Below are 18,375 nucleotides of genomic sequence, written 5' to 3'. Positions count from 1 at the left end.
TCAGAAACTGCAAGTGTGATTCCAGCCTACGGGTATGTGCACATGAAGTCTAAAAAATACGCTACAAGAAATTAACATAATGCACAGCAATGTAAAAATGACATTGCGGTGCATATGCTCAGTTTTTTGTCACTTAACCACGGGTAAAGCGGGTAAAAGAAGTAGCATATTCATTCTTTGGGCGAGAAAAAAAAAGACATTGGTGGCAGAACCACTCCTAGAATGTCAGAAAAATCGTCAGCAATGGTGTTTCAGGAAAACCACCACCAGTGGTTTTCTGTAGCGTCTTCACTTTGGAAAACTCAGCGGCTACATTGGCATCTAAAAGGAGGAGTATTCGTGACATGTACTGACATATTTGGATAATGCTGCTCCTTGACCCTTGGAGGCAGCTACTGGAGAAGTAAGTGGCTGTGCATGTGATTTTTTTGCCTTTTTTTTCCAATTCATTTATATTTTGTTCCACTATTGCCTTGAATTTAGAGCATTTGGGGTATGTGAAATATACCAAAAGAAACTTTCCTCCATGCCATGTACTACATTTATTATGGGGTACTTTCAGAGGCTTGCTAAACAAGAGGAGAGGCTTTATATGAAAGGGGGGCGGCTTTAACAAAAAGTTCTGGCACAAAGTAAGCAAATTAATCGGTGATGTAAACTTAGATTAGACAGATTAAACACAGACGGGATTGGTAAATCTGGCCCATGTCAATATATATATTTTTTTACAAATTGGCAATAAATGACAAAATAGCAAAGCAGCGAGAGAAATGATTACAAAGCACTGAACATGAGAAATGCTTTATTAAAATTTGCCACAAAAAGTTACATATCTAAATGATGTGAGGGTTTACTCTTGTACGATCTAAGGTACAGCTTTAAGATGAAGAACAACTTGTCTGCAATGGTCGGTCAGTACGATAAGTAATTGTCACAATGACGGTAATGTTACAGCAGCAGATATTCGAGTAGTTAAATTTTTCATATAATAACATATATGACAACGGTCTCACAAATGACGGATCTGGATCCCTGGTGTTTACTACTTTGGTCAGATCTGCACCCCCCATGTCTGCTCCATTTTAGCAAAGCACAGACTTGTATAGAAGGGGATCTGTGATATATGATTACACAATCCCTGGCCCCCAGCTACCTATAATTCTATATATTTCATGTTACAGACAATTTCTCCTAAAATGAGAGAATGACCTGGAAATGCTTGTTGGGTTTTGATTTTCTGATTGACTGCTTCTGAGTCTCTAACCCTGGTAAGTGAAGCAGGGTGACAACCACATGTGGCAGCCATTGCCTCCGTAGGGCTTATCACCAAAGCTTTCAGAGGACTGGTGTGTAAATCTGTATTATAATGGGACATGTGAGATGTTATTTTATGTGCTTCCCATATGTAATAAATAAGATAATCGTGAACAAGCATAGTTAAAAACGCTCGTTTTACATTTAACTTGCCATGTAAGCAGGCATGCTTGCTCATTCATCGGATGAAATGATCTTTTGTGCAGCATTAGGGCTCATGCAGACGTCGTTGCAACACGGTCTGAGCATGGACCACAATGCACGGACTGGCCGCCGGTCTCTTGACCATAGATTTATATGAAACCGTCATGCTCAGGTCGGGAGTCCCTTGGCCAGAACGTGCATTGACCGTGTTGCACAGACGTATGCATGAGCCCTAAAGGATCATAGTTCTCGGTAGTGCATCGTCCTTCAAACAGGACTCATACTGCTAAGAAGCATGGCAGCCTATGTGCCATGAGCAATCTGGTATCGATCGCTCAGTGTGCATCATTTACTTTGGTCTGCCTGTCCATAGATTGGTAAAAGTTTACAGATCCCTGGTCGTATCGTGCCGGTGGTCGTAATGTGCTTGTCGTCGGTCCATGAAAGCGGAGCTTAAGATTTTTTTGTAGCAATACTGATTGATTCTTAACAATCAAGCTACAGCTGCAGTCCTAAGGAATACCCTAAGTGGTATGCAATCCTGTGGCCTGCAGGTCTCAACCTCCAACAAAATGTAGAGCTAAAACCAGAGCCCTGTGAACCTCTTACCACCTGCGGCATCCCCACCACCTGTAAGGCTACATTCCCACCATGCGTTTTTGGTAAGCTTTTTACGCTGCTTATTTTTAAAAATGCAAGTAACCTATTCTACTTAATGCAGATTTTCTGTACCCATTATCAAAAACTCATCAAAAGCTCATCGTGGGAACATAGCCTAATTTGTAAGTCTAGGGGTTTGCAGGGCTCTGGTCCAGTGGCCATGGAGTACCAACATGGCCAATGGATCAAGGTCCTGTGACTACGAAAAAGTCTATTGCCACTTTAGGCTGCATTCACACATCCTTTGCACATTACGGTGTGCGGTCTATTATTTCTCAGACAGCACACAGTCTGCATGTGCTATATGCAGATCTTGGCGCAGAGGTCACACTTTATATTGCTATTTTCTATCCAAATATTGTTTACAACATGGGATTTTGACAACCCCATCCACTTGTAAGTTGTGGTAGATTTGTCGTACAGAATCCACACATCACCTGGACCCAGCCTTAGCCATAGGCTGTCGAAGACTTAAAGTTAACCTTCACCCAGAAACTCGTATTGACCAGATTCATCAAGATCGCCAGTCTTCACGCCGGTCTTGATAATTGGGCGAGGTAGAGTGTGGCACTCCAGATTCACAAAGAGGTGCACACCTCTTAATAAATCTGGAGTAGCTGACGAGTGGTGTGCGCCTCATCACAAATCTTACTTCATTCCCTGCTGGAGTAAGATTTGTGGAGCAGTGAATGCCACTGTTCGTCATGAATTTGACAAGTGGCAGTCGCCATGCCCCCCTCCCGCCCCAGCTTTGCCCACTTTGTCTGAGCTGGGTAAAAATGGCTTGAGAACACAAATTTGCAAAATCTTTGCACATCCTTCAGTTGCACCACAGTTTTGCAACTTTTCAAAAATTTTTACACTGTGTTTCCAGGTTGTTTATGGAAGTGAGAAAAGCAACATCTGATACTTTAGGCAGATTTAACCAATGCAGAACTTATCCAAATTTCTGTATGTAACATGTAATTTGTCTAAAATAGACAGAGGGGAAGATACAATAGAACAGGTTTCTTCACATATGATGTCAGGTTATATCCTCCTCACCGCTCATCTGGTGGGACGCTGTGCACCTCTAATTATTATTCAGGACCCACCAAGAAGCTGTAGCGAACGGGAGACAAAAAACAGGTTATAAACAAACATGTAAATCCCTCAAATCAAGAAAGCCATAATCGTAGAGCTGATGGCTCAAAATGACCGGACATGACAGATGGTCCTGACAAAAGAGTATTTTTCACAGTGGAATTAAAATACATGGTTAAAAAGTTATATCGTAAACATACTATAGTGTACAATAAATCCCTAAAAGTTATGAGTGCATATGAATTAGACCCCTTTGATTTGAAACTTTTAAATAAGGTCTTGTCAAAGCATAGGCGGATTATAATAAGGGCAATCTGGGCTACCACCCGGGGCCCGAGCCTCCGGGGGGCCCATGAATTGCCCCCATTATAATTCGCAATCCCATGTGTTAAGTCACCGCCGCGGGCCCGCGACTGCAGGCGGCTTGAATGATGCTGAGCCCGCCTTGCCGCATGACGTCCGGCAGAGCAGACCCAGCATACACAGCACGGGCGGCCAGGTGCGTCTACTTAACAGTTATGCCCACTCACGTCACGATGCAGCCTCTCCTAGCCGGCCGCCGTGGCCGCATGTTGTCTCCATCGTGCGCAGATGCTGGGCCCGCCCTGCCTCATGACGTCAGGCAGAGCGGGAATGGCCCCGTGTACCATCTGGAGCACAGCGTCGGGGGTAAGGGAGCGAGGTGAGTATGTGTTGTGTTTATTTATTTATATATATATATATATATATATATATATCCAGCTATGGGGGCTCATACTATATATAACCAGCTATGGCAGGCTCATGCTGTATATAACCAGCTATGGGGGCTCACACTGTATATAACCAGCTATGGGGGGCTCACACTGTATATAACCAGCAATGGGGGCTCATACTGTATATAACCAGCTGGGGGCTCATACTGTATGTAACCAGCTATGGCGGGCTCACACTGTATGTAACCAGCTATGGGGGGCTCACACTGTATACAACCAGCTATGGGGGGCTCACACTGTATATAACCAGCTATGGGGGCTCACACTGTATGTAACCAGCTATGGGGGCTCACACTGTATATAACCAGCTATGGGGGGCTCACACTGTATATAACCAGCTATGGCGGGCTCATACTGTATATAATCAGCTATGGGGGGCTCATACTGTATATAATCAGCTATGGGGGGCTCATATTGTATATAACGAGCTATGGAGGCTTATAGTGTATATAACCAGCTATGGGGGCTCATACTGTATATAACCAGATATGGGGGGCTCATACTGTATATAACAAGCTATGGAGGCTTATAGTGTATATAACCAGCTATGGGGGCTTATAGTGTATATAACCAGCTATGGGGGCTCATACTGTATATAACCAGCTATGGAGGCTCATACTGTATATAACCAGCTATGGAGGCTCACACTGTATAACCAGCTATGGGGGCTCACACTATATAACCAACTATGGGGGCTCACACTGTATGTAACCAGCTATGGGGGGCTCATACTGTATGTAACCAGCTATGGGGGCTCATACTGTATATAACCAGCTATGACGGGCTCATACTGTATATAACCAGCTATGGCGGGCTCATACTGTATATAACCAGCTATGGGGGCTCACACTATATAACCAGCTATGGGGTCTCACACTGTATGTAAACAGCTATGGGGGGCTCATACTGTATGTAACCAGCTATGGGGGCTCATACTGTATATAACCAGCTATGACGGGCTCATACTGTATATAACCAGCTATGGGGGCTCATACTGTATATAACCAGCTATGGGGGCTCACACTGTATATAACCAGCTATGGCGGGCTCATACTGTATATAACCAGCTATGGGGGGCTCACACTGTATATAACCAGCTATGGGGGGCTCATTCTGTATATAACCAGCTATGGGGGGCTCATATTGTAGATAACCAGCTATAGGGGGGCTCATACTGTATATAACTAGCTATGGGGGCTCATACTGTATATAACCAGCTATGGAGGCTGATACTGTACATAACCAGCTATGGGGGGCTCATACTGTATATAACCAGCTATGGGGGCTCATACTGTATCTAACCAGCTATGGGGGGTTCATACTGTATATAACCAGCTATGGAGGCTGATACTGTACATAACCAGCTATGGGGGGCTCATACTGTATATAACCAGCTATGGGGGCTCATACTGTATCTAACCAGCTATGGGGGGTTCATACTGTATATAGAGGGATGTCAGCATACTTAATAGTGCTCAATATTAAGTTATACAATTCATGTAAACAAATAATTATAATTAATATTTTAATATTAATATTGAGCAAAAGGAATTTCAGCCTATTGGTGCCGCCTCCACAACAGTCATGGTCTCTCATGTGGCCCCTTGGGAAAATTGATCTCCCACTCCTGCTCTATTATGTATAACGCTATGTTATGTATAATGCTGTACACAAGGGAAAAATTTGCGCTATCTGCTTTTTTTTTCCGTCTACAGATATGCTCCAAACCACCTGTGTGTTGCTCACATGACCTATCACATGATTTATCAAAGGGGATCATGTGACATGTCACGTGACACATTAGGTACCCGGGGGGGGTGCCTTCTAAACAGCCCGAGGCCCTGGCTACTCTTAATCCACCCCTGGGTCAAAGCATTTTGCTTTAGAAGAAATATAATTAGCTGAATACAGTCCTCCATGTGCAGTCAGTGTCACATCATGTCCATATAAAGTCACCTGTTCTAAAAAGTCCCTGAGTCTGCAACACCTCTAAGCAAGCAACATGAAGACCAAGAAGTCCTCCAGAAGTCAGAGACAAAGTTGTGGAGAAATACAGATCGCGGTTGGGTAATAAAAAAAAAATATTCCAAGCTTTGAACATCCCATGGAGCACCGTGAAATCCATTATAACAAAATGGAAAGAATATTGTACAACTGTGACCTGACAAAAGGCGGCGACCCACCAAAACTTTCAGATGGGAAGGAAGGCATTAATCTAAGATTCATCAAAGACACCGAAAACACTGAAGGAGCTCAAAGGATCCACAGCGGAGATGGAAGAATATGTCCACAGGACCACTATATGCTGTGCACTCTACAGAGAAGAGTGGCCAGAGATAAAAAAAAACTGTTTAAAGAAGTTGTCTGGAACTTTTTTCAAATTGCCCAATGTATTCAGCATGTGGGCATAAGTATATATGTAAATACCTTGTGTTGCTGATAATGCCTGTGAGCGGCGCTATCGGTGGCCGCTCACAGGCATCACATGACCCTGCATTGACGTCATGACAAGAGGCGTGACTCAGCGCTGGGGTCCCCGCGCTGGCTGCTGGGTTGTGGGCGGGGTTATTCCCCGTGTCACACCCAGCATCCATCCCGCGATTTCCCAATGAATGGGGAGAGGGAGAGCGCGCGATGGATGCTGGGTGTGACGCAGGGGAATAACCCCGCCCATAACCCAGCAGACACCCAGCAGGAACGCGGAAGAGGGACTCTCAGCTGCAGCCTGGACTTGTTGTGATGTCAGCGGATGTCAGTGCCAGCTGCAGCCGGGGGTCATGCGATGCCTATGAGCGGCCAGTGATAGTGCCGCTCACAGGCATTATCTGCAACACAAGGTATTTACAGGGATACTTATGCCCACATGCTGAATACATTGGGCAACTTAAAAAAAGTACCGGACAACCCCTTTAAAGAAAGACAGAAGAAAACATTTGGAGTTTGCCAAACAGCACATGGCAGACTCTCCAAATACTTGGATGAAAGCTCTCTGGTCAGATGAAGCTAAAATGTAACTGTTGGGTCATTATGGGAAATGTCTGTGGCATAAACCCAAGAGCACCATTCCCACAGGGAAGCATGGTGGTAGCAGCATCATCCTGTAGGGAGGCTTTTCATCCACACAAACAAAGAAACTGGTCAAGGTTAATGGCAGTAAATATAGGACAGTTGAGGAAAACCTTTTTCAGTATGCCAGAAATTTGAGACTGGGATGGAGATGACTAATTTCCCCACAGTGGACTGGGGAAACATTTAAATGTCTTAGTGACCGCCTTTAATCCGATTGGGACTGTTTGACCACAGCGCATCTAACACAAAGGAGTTTTAGCTATTCTGCCTGGAAGAATAAGCAAAAATCTCACTTTCTAGATATACTAAGCAAATGGGGTACGTTCACATGACCGTATTTCCGGTCCAAGTGCTGTCTAAAAAACTGACTTCACACAGACAGCACTTGGCCAGTTTTAGCTCAGATGACAATTTGTTCACAAGAACCATATTTTTTATAAAAATCGCAGCATGCACTAGTCTTCTGTATTTCAGATGAGACTCGCCTATCCAAGTCTATGGGTGCGCAAAGAAAACTCGGATCCCATACTGATTAGTCGTATAGCTTCCGTTTTTTATAGATACATTGCTATTATTAACATAGGAAAATGTATCCGATCTTGTAAACATTATTAGCTGCTGATGTATAAAAACGGATGACAATACAGATGAATTATCCTTGTATGTAGCCATAGAGACATACCTCAGTAAGCTGACATCTGTAATTCATACAGCAGAGGTGGCTCCACATATTATTGACTTTCAGGGGATGAATATTTATGCACAATAAAAGTCTCTGATTTTTATTGTGTCACAGTAAAGAAATATCTTGCAGCTTCAAAGAAGTAGGCATGATGTGTAATTCAAAGGTAAAAAAAATCCACCAAAATCTATTTTAATTCGAGGGTGTAATGCTACAAAATAGGGAAACCACTAAGGGGTGAAAACTTGTGCAATAATCCTGACTGGAGATAATGAAAAGTAATCTCGACCCAATAGGAAATAATCAATTTTAATAAATCGCAATCGCACATTTTTTAATGTAAATATGGAAAAATGCCCAAATCAACTTTTGTTTTACCATGTTTAACACAATAATTTGATGTGCAGAACGTAAATTCCTGATTACACAATCCATATAATGGATGATAAGAAAACTTTATAGATAATTTCTGGAGGCTTATGGGTAAAATGAAGGAAACTGATCTCCGCTATGAGTCAGGTTGTCTCGGGGGATCGGGGTTGTGGTGGAGCTCGTCATCTATGAATGCAGTGATGATAATTATACCTACCAGGTACAAGCATCGTTGTCATCAGTTCTGGGGTTTCCAGGAAATCAACATTGCTCCTCTGAAATGTCTTGCTGTAATTGGCTTGGAGGTGGCTGTGTAAACATGAAGCTCTTATTATAGGCACATTAATTCCCTAATCTGCATTTTGGTAAATTGCAAAGACAAATATTCAGAAATTAACTCTTTGTTTTACCTCCTGGATTTGGAGAGACACTAGCAAATATTCACAGGTATTATAATATTTTGGCTGTATAACCAGAGTTGTTTTAGTGGAACCTGATCACATTAAAGGGAACAGTTAGTAATTATATATCTGTATAGATGATTGCCCCCCCCCAATAAAAATTATACCTTTTTTGTGGAGATCTGACTTGTCAGTCATGAGAAATCTAGTGTAGCAGCCATATGCAAATCAAGCTGGAAGTGCACTGGGGGTGTGTCACTTATTTACTTCCAAGTGCAATGACACTTCCCCAGTGCACTTCCGGCCTGATTTGCCTGTGTTTTCTACTCTAGATTTCTAATAACTGGTACATCGGATCTCTACAAAAAAAAAACGATGTCCATTTTCATCAGGGACATGCATACCATTACTACCATATGTAAATACGTGCAGATAGATTCCCCTTAGGTATTGCATATATTTCCAATGCAGATTTCACTACAGTATTTCTGCAACAGTACTGCATGTGTGAACAAACCCTATAACCTGAGGTACACTGTAAGCTAATGAAAATTGCTTGTGTTACTTAGGCTTAAAGGGGTTGTCCGGTCCAACATCGATAAATCTGCAGTCACTCTGTGTGTCTGCAGACTTACGAATCCCCCCAGAGCAGGCACTGTGCACGGCGAGAAGTCGCCGATTTCTGAACCTGGAGCCTGTCCAGTGGGCGCAGCCTCCCGCCATACACTTGTATTGTATTGGCCAAGCCATCTAGTGGGCGTGGGCAATTAGAAGGCGTGGCCTCACTTTATACAAGTGTATGGAGCAAGACCGGCTCTGGTGGGGAGTATGTATAATGCATACGCACCCTCTGGTCCCAGCTCAGATACCAGTGAATCCTCGCAGTGTACAGTGCATGCTCAGGGGGGATTCACAAATCTGCAGACTTTATCAGTTAGGATTGGTCAATCCCTTTAAAATTACTCCTACCCTTTAATACTAGATATGGGTGGATCAATTCTTGAAATTTGCAGTCCATCGGCCAGGTTAATAGTCTCTGATCGTTGGGCGGGAGGCTTGTGAATCTTGTAACTCCTGGGATCCCAGCGCGGCTTTTGATCAGCGGAGGTGGAGCTACGTCGTGTGTGCGTTGCAACGCAAAGACATCACACCAGCGTGGCTAATGAAAAGCCGCTCTGGGAGTTTCGAAACACTAAGAAGCCTCCTGTCCAGCAGTCAGAAACTACTGATCTGGCCGATGGATGGGAGCTCCGCGGAATCGACACCCCCCCGTCTCTGTTTAACATGTCACACATCATACATATCAGTATGAGTAACTTGCTTCACTTACTTCTTCCATGCATTACTGCTTTCCCAAAATTCATAGATGATAAAACGAGACTCGTTGGAAAGTCTCTGAATGGAAACACTGTGGAAGGTAACATAGAAAGTGATGTTTAGTCCTGTATAACTGGATTTCCCTCATGCAGATCAATAGTTTATTATTTCTTCCTATATGTATGTACTCTGATATACATAAGTACAGCAGGGGAAGAAATTCACTGACAACCAGCCCTTGTCTGTACGCTTAGGGCTGAGTTCACATGGGTAATTGTGCAGTGTGGGGAAAGCTACATGCAATTTACTGCAGATTTCCGAGAATTTGGATTGCACCATTTTTATTTGTGAAACATTTTTTTAACAAGTTCCATCTTTAGAAACCACATGGCCAATAGACACTACGCAAAACCGTTCACGGTACGGCACATTCGGTTTTGCCAGTTTACAAGACACCCCACTACTGTTATCTATGAACCTTGTCAAATATTAAAGTCATTAAAAATGGCGGAAGTGGCAAGGTTATATTGAATTTTCTATGCCTGGAGTAGTACTGGACCCTCTTTTCTCTTGCCAGCTCCAGCTAATGTGAGGATTGGTGTCGTATACATTGATTGACATCTAGATCTGTATTTGGCTGTCTGGGGCACTGAATTATTATTATTATTGAGTGGCAATTTGCCTATGGGAGGGCACTGTGGCTATCAATGTTATGAGGGGTTACTATGGTTGTCATTTTATGGAGGGCACTGTGACCATCCCTGGCTTTCAAAAGTACCGTGGTCGTCCCACTTTGACTTACTAGTACTATAATGAGCTATTGAGTTTCCAAATACTTTATAATAAAAAGGTTCAACTGGTCTTAAAAACAACATCCTCCTACATTACCTAAAGGTAATCTGTCGGCAGGTTTTTGCTATGTAATCTGAGAGCATCATGTTGTAGGGACTGAGACCCTGATTTCAGTGATGTGTATAATCCTCACCCACCCAGGCCTGTATAACCCCATTCACACCACTGAATTGCAGCTTTCTGTATACATTAACAGAAAGCTGCTAATCCGTGGTGTGGACGGGGTAATACAGAAAGGAGGACTAGGTGGCACGAGGTAGCTAGTCCTGTTGTGATAATCCCCTGCTGATAAATCACTGAAACCGCCTCATTCCACTTGGTAAGTGACACCACTAAAATCAGGGTCTCTGCACCTACATTATGCTGCTCTCAGGATAAATATCAAAAACCTGCTGACAGATTCCCTTTAAAACCACAGTTCTGTCCCCATTTAATTACCGCTAATGGTGGAAATTCTTTATACCATTGCTAATATCACATGCGACAGACGCACAATACTCAACTGTAAACATCCCGTCTCACTGTTCACAGACTCCACGTAGTGTCTTAGGGAAAGGCGGAATTCTTCCAGCTCCTCGGCTATCACAGAGAGCTGCCGCTGAACAATCATTATGTGCTAAGGAATGGGAAAAGATTGACATCAATTCACACATAAAGAAGGAACCATTAATCATGGATACTTTGTTAGACCAAGCTCAAATAGAAGACAAAAGGGACCGGAGGATAATTTCTATCTGCCTCGCCGACACATGTAGAACTGATGCTGGAAATTCTTTGGAGCATGAAAAATCCACAATGTTCACTTAAATTTTAAATGATCGCTTGTTATAAGGCCGGGCGGCACTGCATTTCATTTATATATTTTTATATCTTTTTCAGAGTTCACTCACAAATGAGAAAAAGGAGGATAATTGTTCCGACACTGACATGTCTATTAGAGACTGAATAATATAAGACAATTCTAATGTTCAAAAGTTTTATTTTAGATTGGAAATACATCCAAAAGCTGCAATACCAAACACAACCCGCTGACAAAAGGGGCGCTGTTGCTGGAAGAAGAAGTAGACACCTTTTTCTAATCCTGGGAGGCCTCTTTCATAATATAGTATTGCTGTCTCAGATTATGGTCACTGATGACTGTCTTCGGCCACAGTCCCACTATCAGTATTTCGTCAGTATTCGGTCAGTATTTTTTCTCAGGAGTGGGAGCCAAAACCAGGAGTGGGTGATAAATGCAGAATTGGTGACTAGTTTCTATTATACCTTTTCTCTGATTGTTCCTCACCTGGTTTTGTCTCCCACTCCTGAGAAAAAATACTGACCGAATACTGATCAAATACTGATAGTGGAGCTGAGGCCTTAGGATTCAATCAGTCGTCGGTAATTTTTCTCGTACACAAAGCACACTGATACTAACTGTTCTGTTTCAGATTTTCATCAGTGTTTGGTTAGTTTGTTTTTTTATAGCATATGAAAAGGTTTCTGAAGCTTCTTCTATGGAGCAAATATGAAAATCGGACATTAGGATGCAAATAGGATGGCATCCATGTGCTGAATATTTTTTTTCATGAACCAATAAACTTATATTGGCAAGTTTGATCCATGACGCCGATCAAAATCAGACATGTCCCAGTGTTTTGGTGCAATCCACTTGGTTTTAAAAAAAAAAAAAAGAAAGCTGCATGTGAACAGCACCACAGCCTATCGTGTATACGACTGCACGGAACTGATGGGTTTCTTTGGCAGCCAGGGGCCTACAGAATGCCTCTGTCACCACCATCTTTGTCCTCCTAGGAAGCCTGGCCATGTGGATAAACTTCATGGGAAGTGTGTTTTTTACTGTATACTGCAATACTGTCTATGTGGACATAAAAATAATTTAAAAAAAAGTTATAGCTCTTGGAAGAAGGAGAGGAAAAACAAAAAGGCAAAAACACAATCTCCTGGCCTGGAAAAGACATATTAGACTAATAAGTTTATCAGGAGATTTTTCATCATAGACAGGATTACAATGAAAGGTAACACATTATAAATATAAATATATATATATATATTATACAGTTGAAACCAGAAGTTTACATACACAATATAAAAAGACACATATGCATGTTTTTCTCAATATCTGACATGAAATCAGAATAAACCTTTCCCGTTTTAGGTCAATTAGGATTACTATAATTTTTAATATTTGCCAAATGCCAGAATAATGAGAGAGAGAGAATGTTTTAAGGTATTATTACTTACTGCAAAGTCAAAAGTTTACTTACACTAAGATTACTATGCCTCTAAACAACTCTGGACTGCCCGTATGATGATGTCATGTGTTTGGAAGCTTCTGAGTCAATTAGAAACACACCTGTGAATGTATTTTAATGCACACCCGAAACACACTGCTTTTTTGTGTAGCATCATGGGAAAGTCTAAAGAAATCAGCCAAGATATCAGGAAGAGAATTGTGGACTTGCACAAGTCTGGCTCATCCTTGGGTACAATTTCAAGTTACCTGAAGGTGCCTTGTTCACCTGTGCAAACAATTATACGTAAGTACAAACAAGATGGGAATGTCCAGCCATCATACCGCTCAGGAAGGAGACGGGTTCTGGAGTGGCCATCGCAAAGCCCTGATCTCAATCCTATTGAAAATTTATGGGCAAAGCTGAAAAGGCAGGTGTGAGCAAGGCGACCTACAAACCTGGATCAGTTACACCAGTTTTGTCAGGAGGAATGGGCCCAAATTCCGAACAACTATTGTAAGAAGCTTGTGGAAGGATATCCCAAACATTTGACCCAAGTCATTCACTTTAAGGGCAATGGTACCAAATACTAATGAAATGTATGTAAACTTTTGACCTTGCAGTAAGTAATAAAAATGCCTTAAAACATTCTCTCTCTCTCATTTTTCTGACATTTGGCAAATATTAAAAATTATGGTAATCCTAACGGACCTAAAACAAGAAAGGTTTATTCTGATTTCATGTCAGATATTGAGAAAAACATGCATATGTGTCTTTTTATATAGCTTATGTAAACTTCTAGTTTAAACTGTATATAGTAAATAACACAGGACCACTCACAATAGGTGATGTCACAGCTCACCTCCTCACCCTCCCTGCACAATGACAGCTGCCCTGATCAAAGCATGCCCAGTTTGCACTTCAATGCAACTCAATAGGGTTTAAGTCTAATGCTGCTGCTTATATCCAAGTAGCTGCTCAAAAGAACAGGGTGTAGGAAAATAATATGAGACTTAGGCCACGGCCCCATTATCAGTATTCGGACAGTATTTTTTCTCAGGAGTGGGAGCCAAAACCAGGTGAGGAACAATCAGAGAAAAGGTATAATAGAAACAAGTCACCAATTCTGCATTTATCACCCACTCCTGGTTTTGGAAAATGCAAGATGGTGATATGAAAAAAAAGATTATCAAGAATGATTAAGAAATATGTGTATAAAAACCTGATTTGAACAATATGTCAGCTCTCTCCTCCACCACAAACCGTAAGATGAACTTTTGGATAAGTCCATGTTCAGAGTTCAGCACTGGACACTATGTCCCTATTAGATGTGCTGGGCTCACTAGAGACCTGTGCGGTTTACACAATCCCTATGTTGTTGGCTGGCACCCCTCATACATAAAGAGTTCTAAAGTAAGAAATACTAATCCCCATAAGGCCCCCTTCACACGTCCTTCTTGTATGTTCGTATGCTGCCCGTTTTAAAGGGCCGCAAATACGGACATACGCACACCCATGTATTCAATGGGTGTACCCACATGTCAGGTTTATCACACGGACCTTGTGTCCTTGTAAAAAACCTGCAGACATGTCAGGTTTTTTTTGCTCAGCACACACAAAATGCTTATGTCATCAGCGTGACATGAACCGGCGACGGTGCCGGCAGCTTGAGGCAACTCTCATCATTAAATAATCAAAAAAAGGAAAGTCAGCTCACCCATTAACTAAATCCAGTGCACAGAGGCCGGCAGTACGGCAGGACAAATGGACAGGAAAAATGGAAGATATCCAGCGTCAAGATCTTCGTATAAAAACACTAATTTAATGGAAATCTTGTAAAAACACCATAATGGAAATTTAGTGGAAATTTACAAACAAATAGATATGTCACAAAAAAACATGGATGGGGAATATGTGTGCTGGCAAACGTGTTTCAAACTGGAGTTCTTAATCATTGCATACCGTTTAACGGCGTTTTATGTCATATCCTGGCAGCACACGTCAGAAACCTCCAATCGGGTAATAAAAACAATATACCCGGACACTTCTGGGCATGAACATAAACATGACTTAATCTAAAGTCATGTTTTATGTTCATGCCCAGAGGTGTCCGGGTATATTGTTTTTATTACCTGATTAGAGGTTTCTGACCACATGTGCTGCCAGAATATGACATAAAATGCCGTTAAATGCGCTTGTTTGGTATGCAGTGATTAAGAACTTTGGTTTGAAAAGCGTTTGCTAGCACATATTTGTGAATTTCCACTATGGTGTTTTTACAAGATTTCCAATAAATTAGTGTTTTTATACGAAGATCTTGATGCTGGATACCTTCTATCTTACCAACTCTCATCATGGTCACGTGCGGGAGCAAGGAACAATGTTGAGAGTTGTAGGCAGCCCCCGCTGTCTACATAGAGTGTAAAATTAAGAATAAAAAACAAAAACACTTTATACTTACCTTTACACCTAATCCATTGAAGCCCATGTCACCTGAGAAAAAAAACTAAAATAAAAATCAACCATAATACTCACCTGGAATGGCGTAGAAGGGAGCAGGAGAGAGGAAATGTAGAAAGCTTACCACGTTGTCGATTTCAAAACCATATGTCAGCCGGAATCCATCCTGAGGGTGCCGCACCCATTGGTGATCACAAGCAAATGAAAAAGAAAAGGGAAATCCACCGGCACATCCAACAGGAAATAATTAAAAATTGTTCTTTATTGAAGAAAAAACTAAAACATGCTAAAATGAAACCTCAGAAACCTGACGCGTTTCTGGTGTATACAACACCCTTATTCATAGGACGACTGAGGCAACATGTAACAGACCAGACTTTATATCAAAGAGAATGACGGCACTTCCACTACAAAAACTAGGTGTGAACAGGTGCTTACTAAGAGCAGCTACCTCCATATATAATGAACAAATAAAGTAGCACACTGTAACACTGAGTATATAGATGTGAAATATGAAATATGAATAGCATAACTGCTATAAAAAATAGAAATAAATGAAAAATTTTTTGAAAATTTTTTTTAGCGCATGAAATATGAAGTATGGAAAATGAATAGCATTACTGCTGTAAATAAATGAGAAATCTTAGCGCATAAATTGGCCAATTCATGTGTACCTGACAGCCGCGGTAAGGCGTTTCTCTTTCCCACACATAAGCAGACGGAGGTCTCTTAGAGAGGTATTCACATTGGTAGGTCCTGACATCGAGAAACGCCTTACCGCGGCTGTCAGGTACACATGAATTGGCCAATTTATGCGCTAAGATTTCTCATTTATTTACAGCAGTAATGCTATTCATTTTCCATACTTCATATTTCATGCGCTAAAAAAAATTTTCAAAAAATTTTTCATTTATTTCTATTTTTTATAGCAGTTATGCTATTCATATTTCATATTTCACATCTATATACTCAGTGTTACAGTGTGCTACTTTATTTGTTCATTATATATGGAGGTAGCTGCTCTTAGTAAGCACCTGTTCACACCTAGTTTTTGTAGTGGAAGTGCTGTCATTTTCTTTGTTACTAGATTTAGCGTTGACTGAGCACTCCACCCCCACCCCCATGCCGCAGGTGGTTTTAAATGCATCAGGATCTGTCTTTCCCACACATAAGCAGACGGAGGTCTCTTAGAGAGGTATTCACATTGGTAGGTCCTGACATCGAGAAACGCCTTACCGCGGCTGTCAGGTACACATGAATTGGCCAATTTATGCGCTAAGATTTCTCATTTATTTACAGCAGTAATGCTATTCATTTTCCATACTTCATATTTCATGCACTAAAAAAATTTTTCAAAAAATTTTTCATTTATTTCTATTTTTTATAGCAGTTATGCTATTCATATTTCATATTTCACATCTATATACTCAGTGTTACAGTGTGCTACTTTATTTGTTCATTATATATGGAGGTAGCTGCTCTTAGTAAGCACCTGTTCACACCTAGTTTTTGTAGTGGAAGTGCCGTCATTTTCTTTGTTACTAGATTTGGCGTTGACTGAGCACTCCACCCCCACCCCCATGCCGCAGGTGGTTTTAAATGCATCAGGATCTGTCTTTCCCACACATAAGCAGACGGAGGTCTCTTAGAGAGGTATTCACATTGGTAGGTCCTGACATCGAGAAACGCCTTACCGCGGCTGTCAGGTACACATGAATTGGCCAATTTATGCGCTAAGATTTCTCATTTATTTACAGCAGTAATGCTATTCATTTTCCATACTTCATATTTCATGCGCTAAAAAAAATTTTCAAAAATTTTTTCATTTATTTCTATTTTTTATAGCAGTTATGCTATTCATATTTCATATTTCACATCTATATACTCAGTGTTACAGTGTGCTACTTTATTTGTTCATTCTTCAGACTTTATATCAGACTTGCAATAAATGAGCAAAAACAATAGGTGGAGCTCAAATCAGTGCTGCAGAGGAAGTTGCAAGCAATACAGGTGACGAACATAAGATAATAAATGTAGTGCAATAAATAATTCATAAAGCATACCCAACATGACAATAATATTCTGAATGGACAAATATAATTGCAATAATGATTCACATAATGGCAACTAATGGAAGCCGCAATTCAGCAGTCAGTGTCACACAGGATGAAATCAGATACGCAGCCAGGCAGCCAGTAACACAAAGAATGGAATCAGGTGCAAAAATCGACAAACGGCATTACACAGCCTAGCAATCAGTGTCTCAACATCCCTATTAAACAAGCAGTATAAAAAAAAAATATATACAGTACAGACCAAAAGTTTGGACACACCTTCTCATTTAAAGATTTTTCTGTATTTTCATGACTATGAAAATTGTACATTCACACTGAAGGCATCAAAACTATGAATTAACACATGTGGAATTATATACTTAACAAAAAAGTGTGAAACCACTGAAAATATGTCTTATATTCTAGGTTCTTCAAAGTAGCCACCTTTTGCTTTGATGACTGCTTTGCACACTCTTGATGAGCTTCAAGAGGTAGTCACCGGAAATGGTTTTCACTTCACAGGTGTGCCCTGTCAGGTTTAACAAGTGGGATTTCTTGCCTTATAAATGGGGTTGGGACCATCAGTTGTGTTGTGCAGAAGTCTGGTGGATACACAGCTATTAGTCCTACTGAATAGACTGTTAGAATTTGTATTATGGCACGAAAAAAGAAGCTAAGTAAAGAAAAACGAGTGGCCATCATTACTTTAAGAAATGAAGGTCAGTCAGTCTGAAAAATTGGGCAAACTTTGAATGTGTCCCCAAGTGCAGTTGCAAAAACCATCAAGCGCTACAAAGAAACTGGCTCACATGAGGACCGCCCCAGAAAAGGAAGACCAAGAGTCACCTCTGCTTCTGAGGATAAGTTTATCCGAGTCACCAGCCTCAGAAATCGCAGGTTAACAGCAGCTCAGATTAGAGACCAGGTCAATGCCACACAGAGTTCTAGCAGCAGACATATCTCTTCAACAACTGTTAG

General features: G+C 41.3%; 1 protein-coding gene across 1 annotated transcript in view; it reads right to left on the bottom strand.

Annotated features, from left to right (window-relative positions):
• Positions 1–785: 785 nt before the first annotated feature.
• Positions 786–18,375, bottom strand: part of NECAB1 (N-terminal EF-hand calcium binding protein 1) — a 388,232-nt gene continuing 370,642 nt past the window's right edge. The window contains exons 10-13 of the mRNA XM_073679571.1: positions 11,153–11,265; positions 9,811–9,888; positions 8,297–8,388; positions 786–3,219 (exon numbers count right to left, since the gene is read on the bottom strand). Coding sequence (XP_073535672.1) covers positions 3,191–3,219; positions 8,297–8,388; positions 9,811–9,888; positions 11,153–11,265 — 312 coding nt within the window. The 3' untranslated portion in view covers positions 786–3,190. The remainder of the gene's footprint in view (positions 3,220–8,296; positions 8,389–9,810; positions 9,889–11,152; positions 11,266–18,375) is intronic.

The sequence above is a fragment of the Phyllobates terribilis genome, unplaced genomic scaffold, assembly GCF_046119375.1.
Source record: "Phyllobates terribilis strain yellow unplaced genomic scaffold, ASM4611937v1 Scaffold_4__5_contigs__length_816908805, whole genome shotgun sequence".
In the NCBI taxonomy this organism is placed as follows: Eukaryota; Metazoa; Chordata; class Amphibia; order Anura; family Dendrobatidae; genus Phyllobates; species Phyllobates terribilis.
The sequence above is the reverse complement of the archived record's forward strand: the minus strand, read 5'-3'. Positions and strand labels throughout refer to the sequence as shown.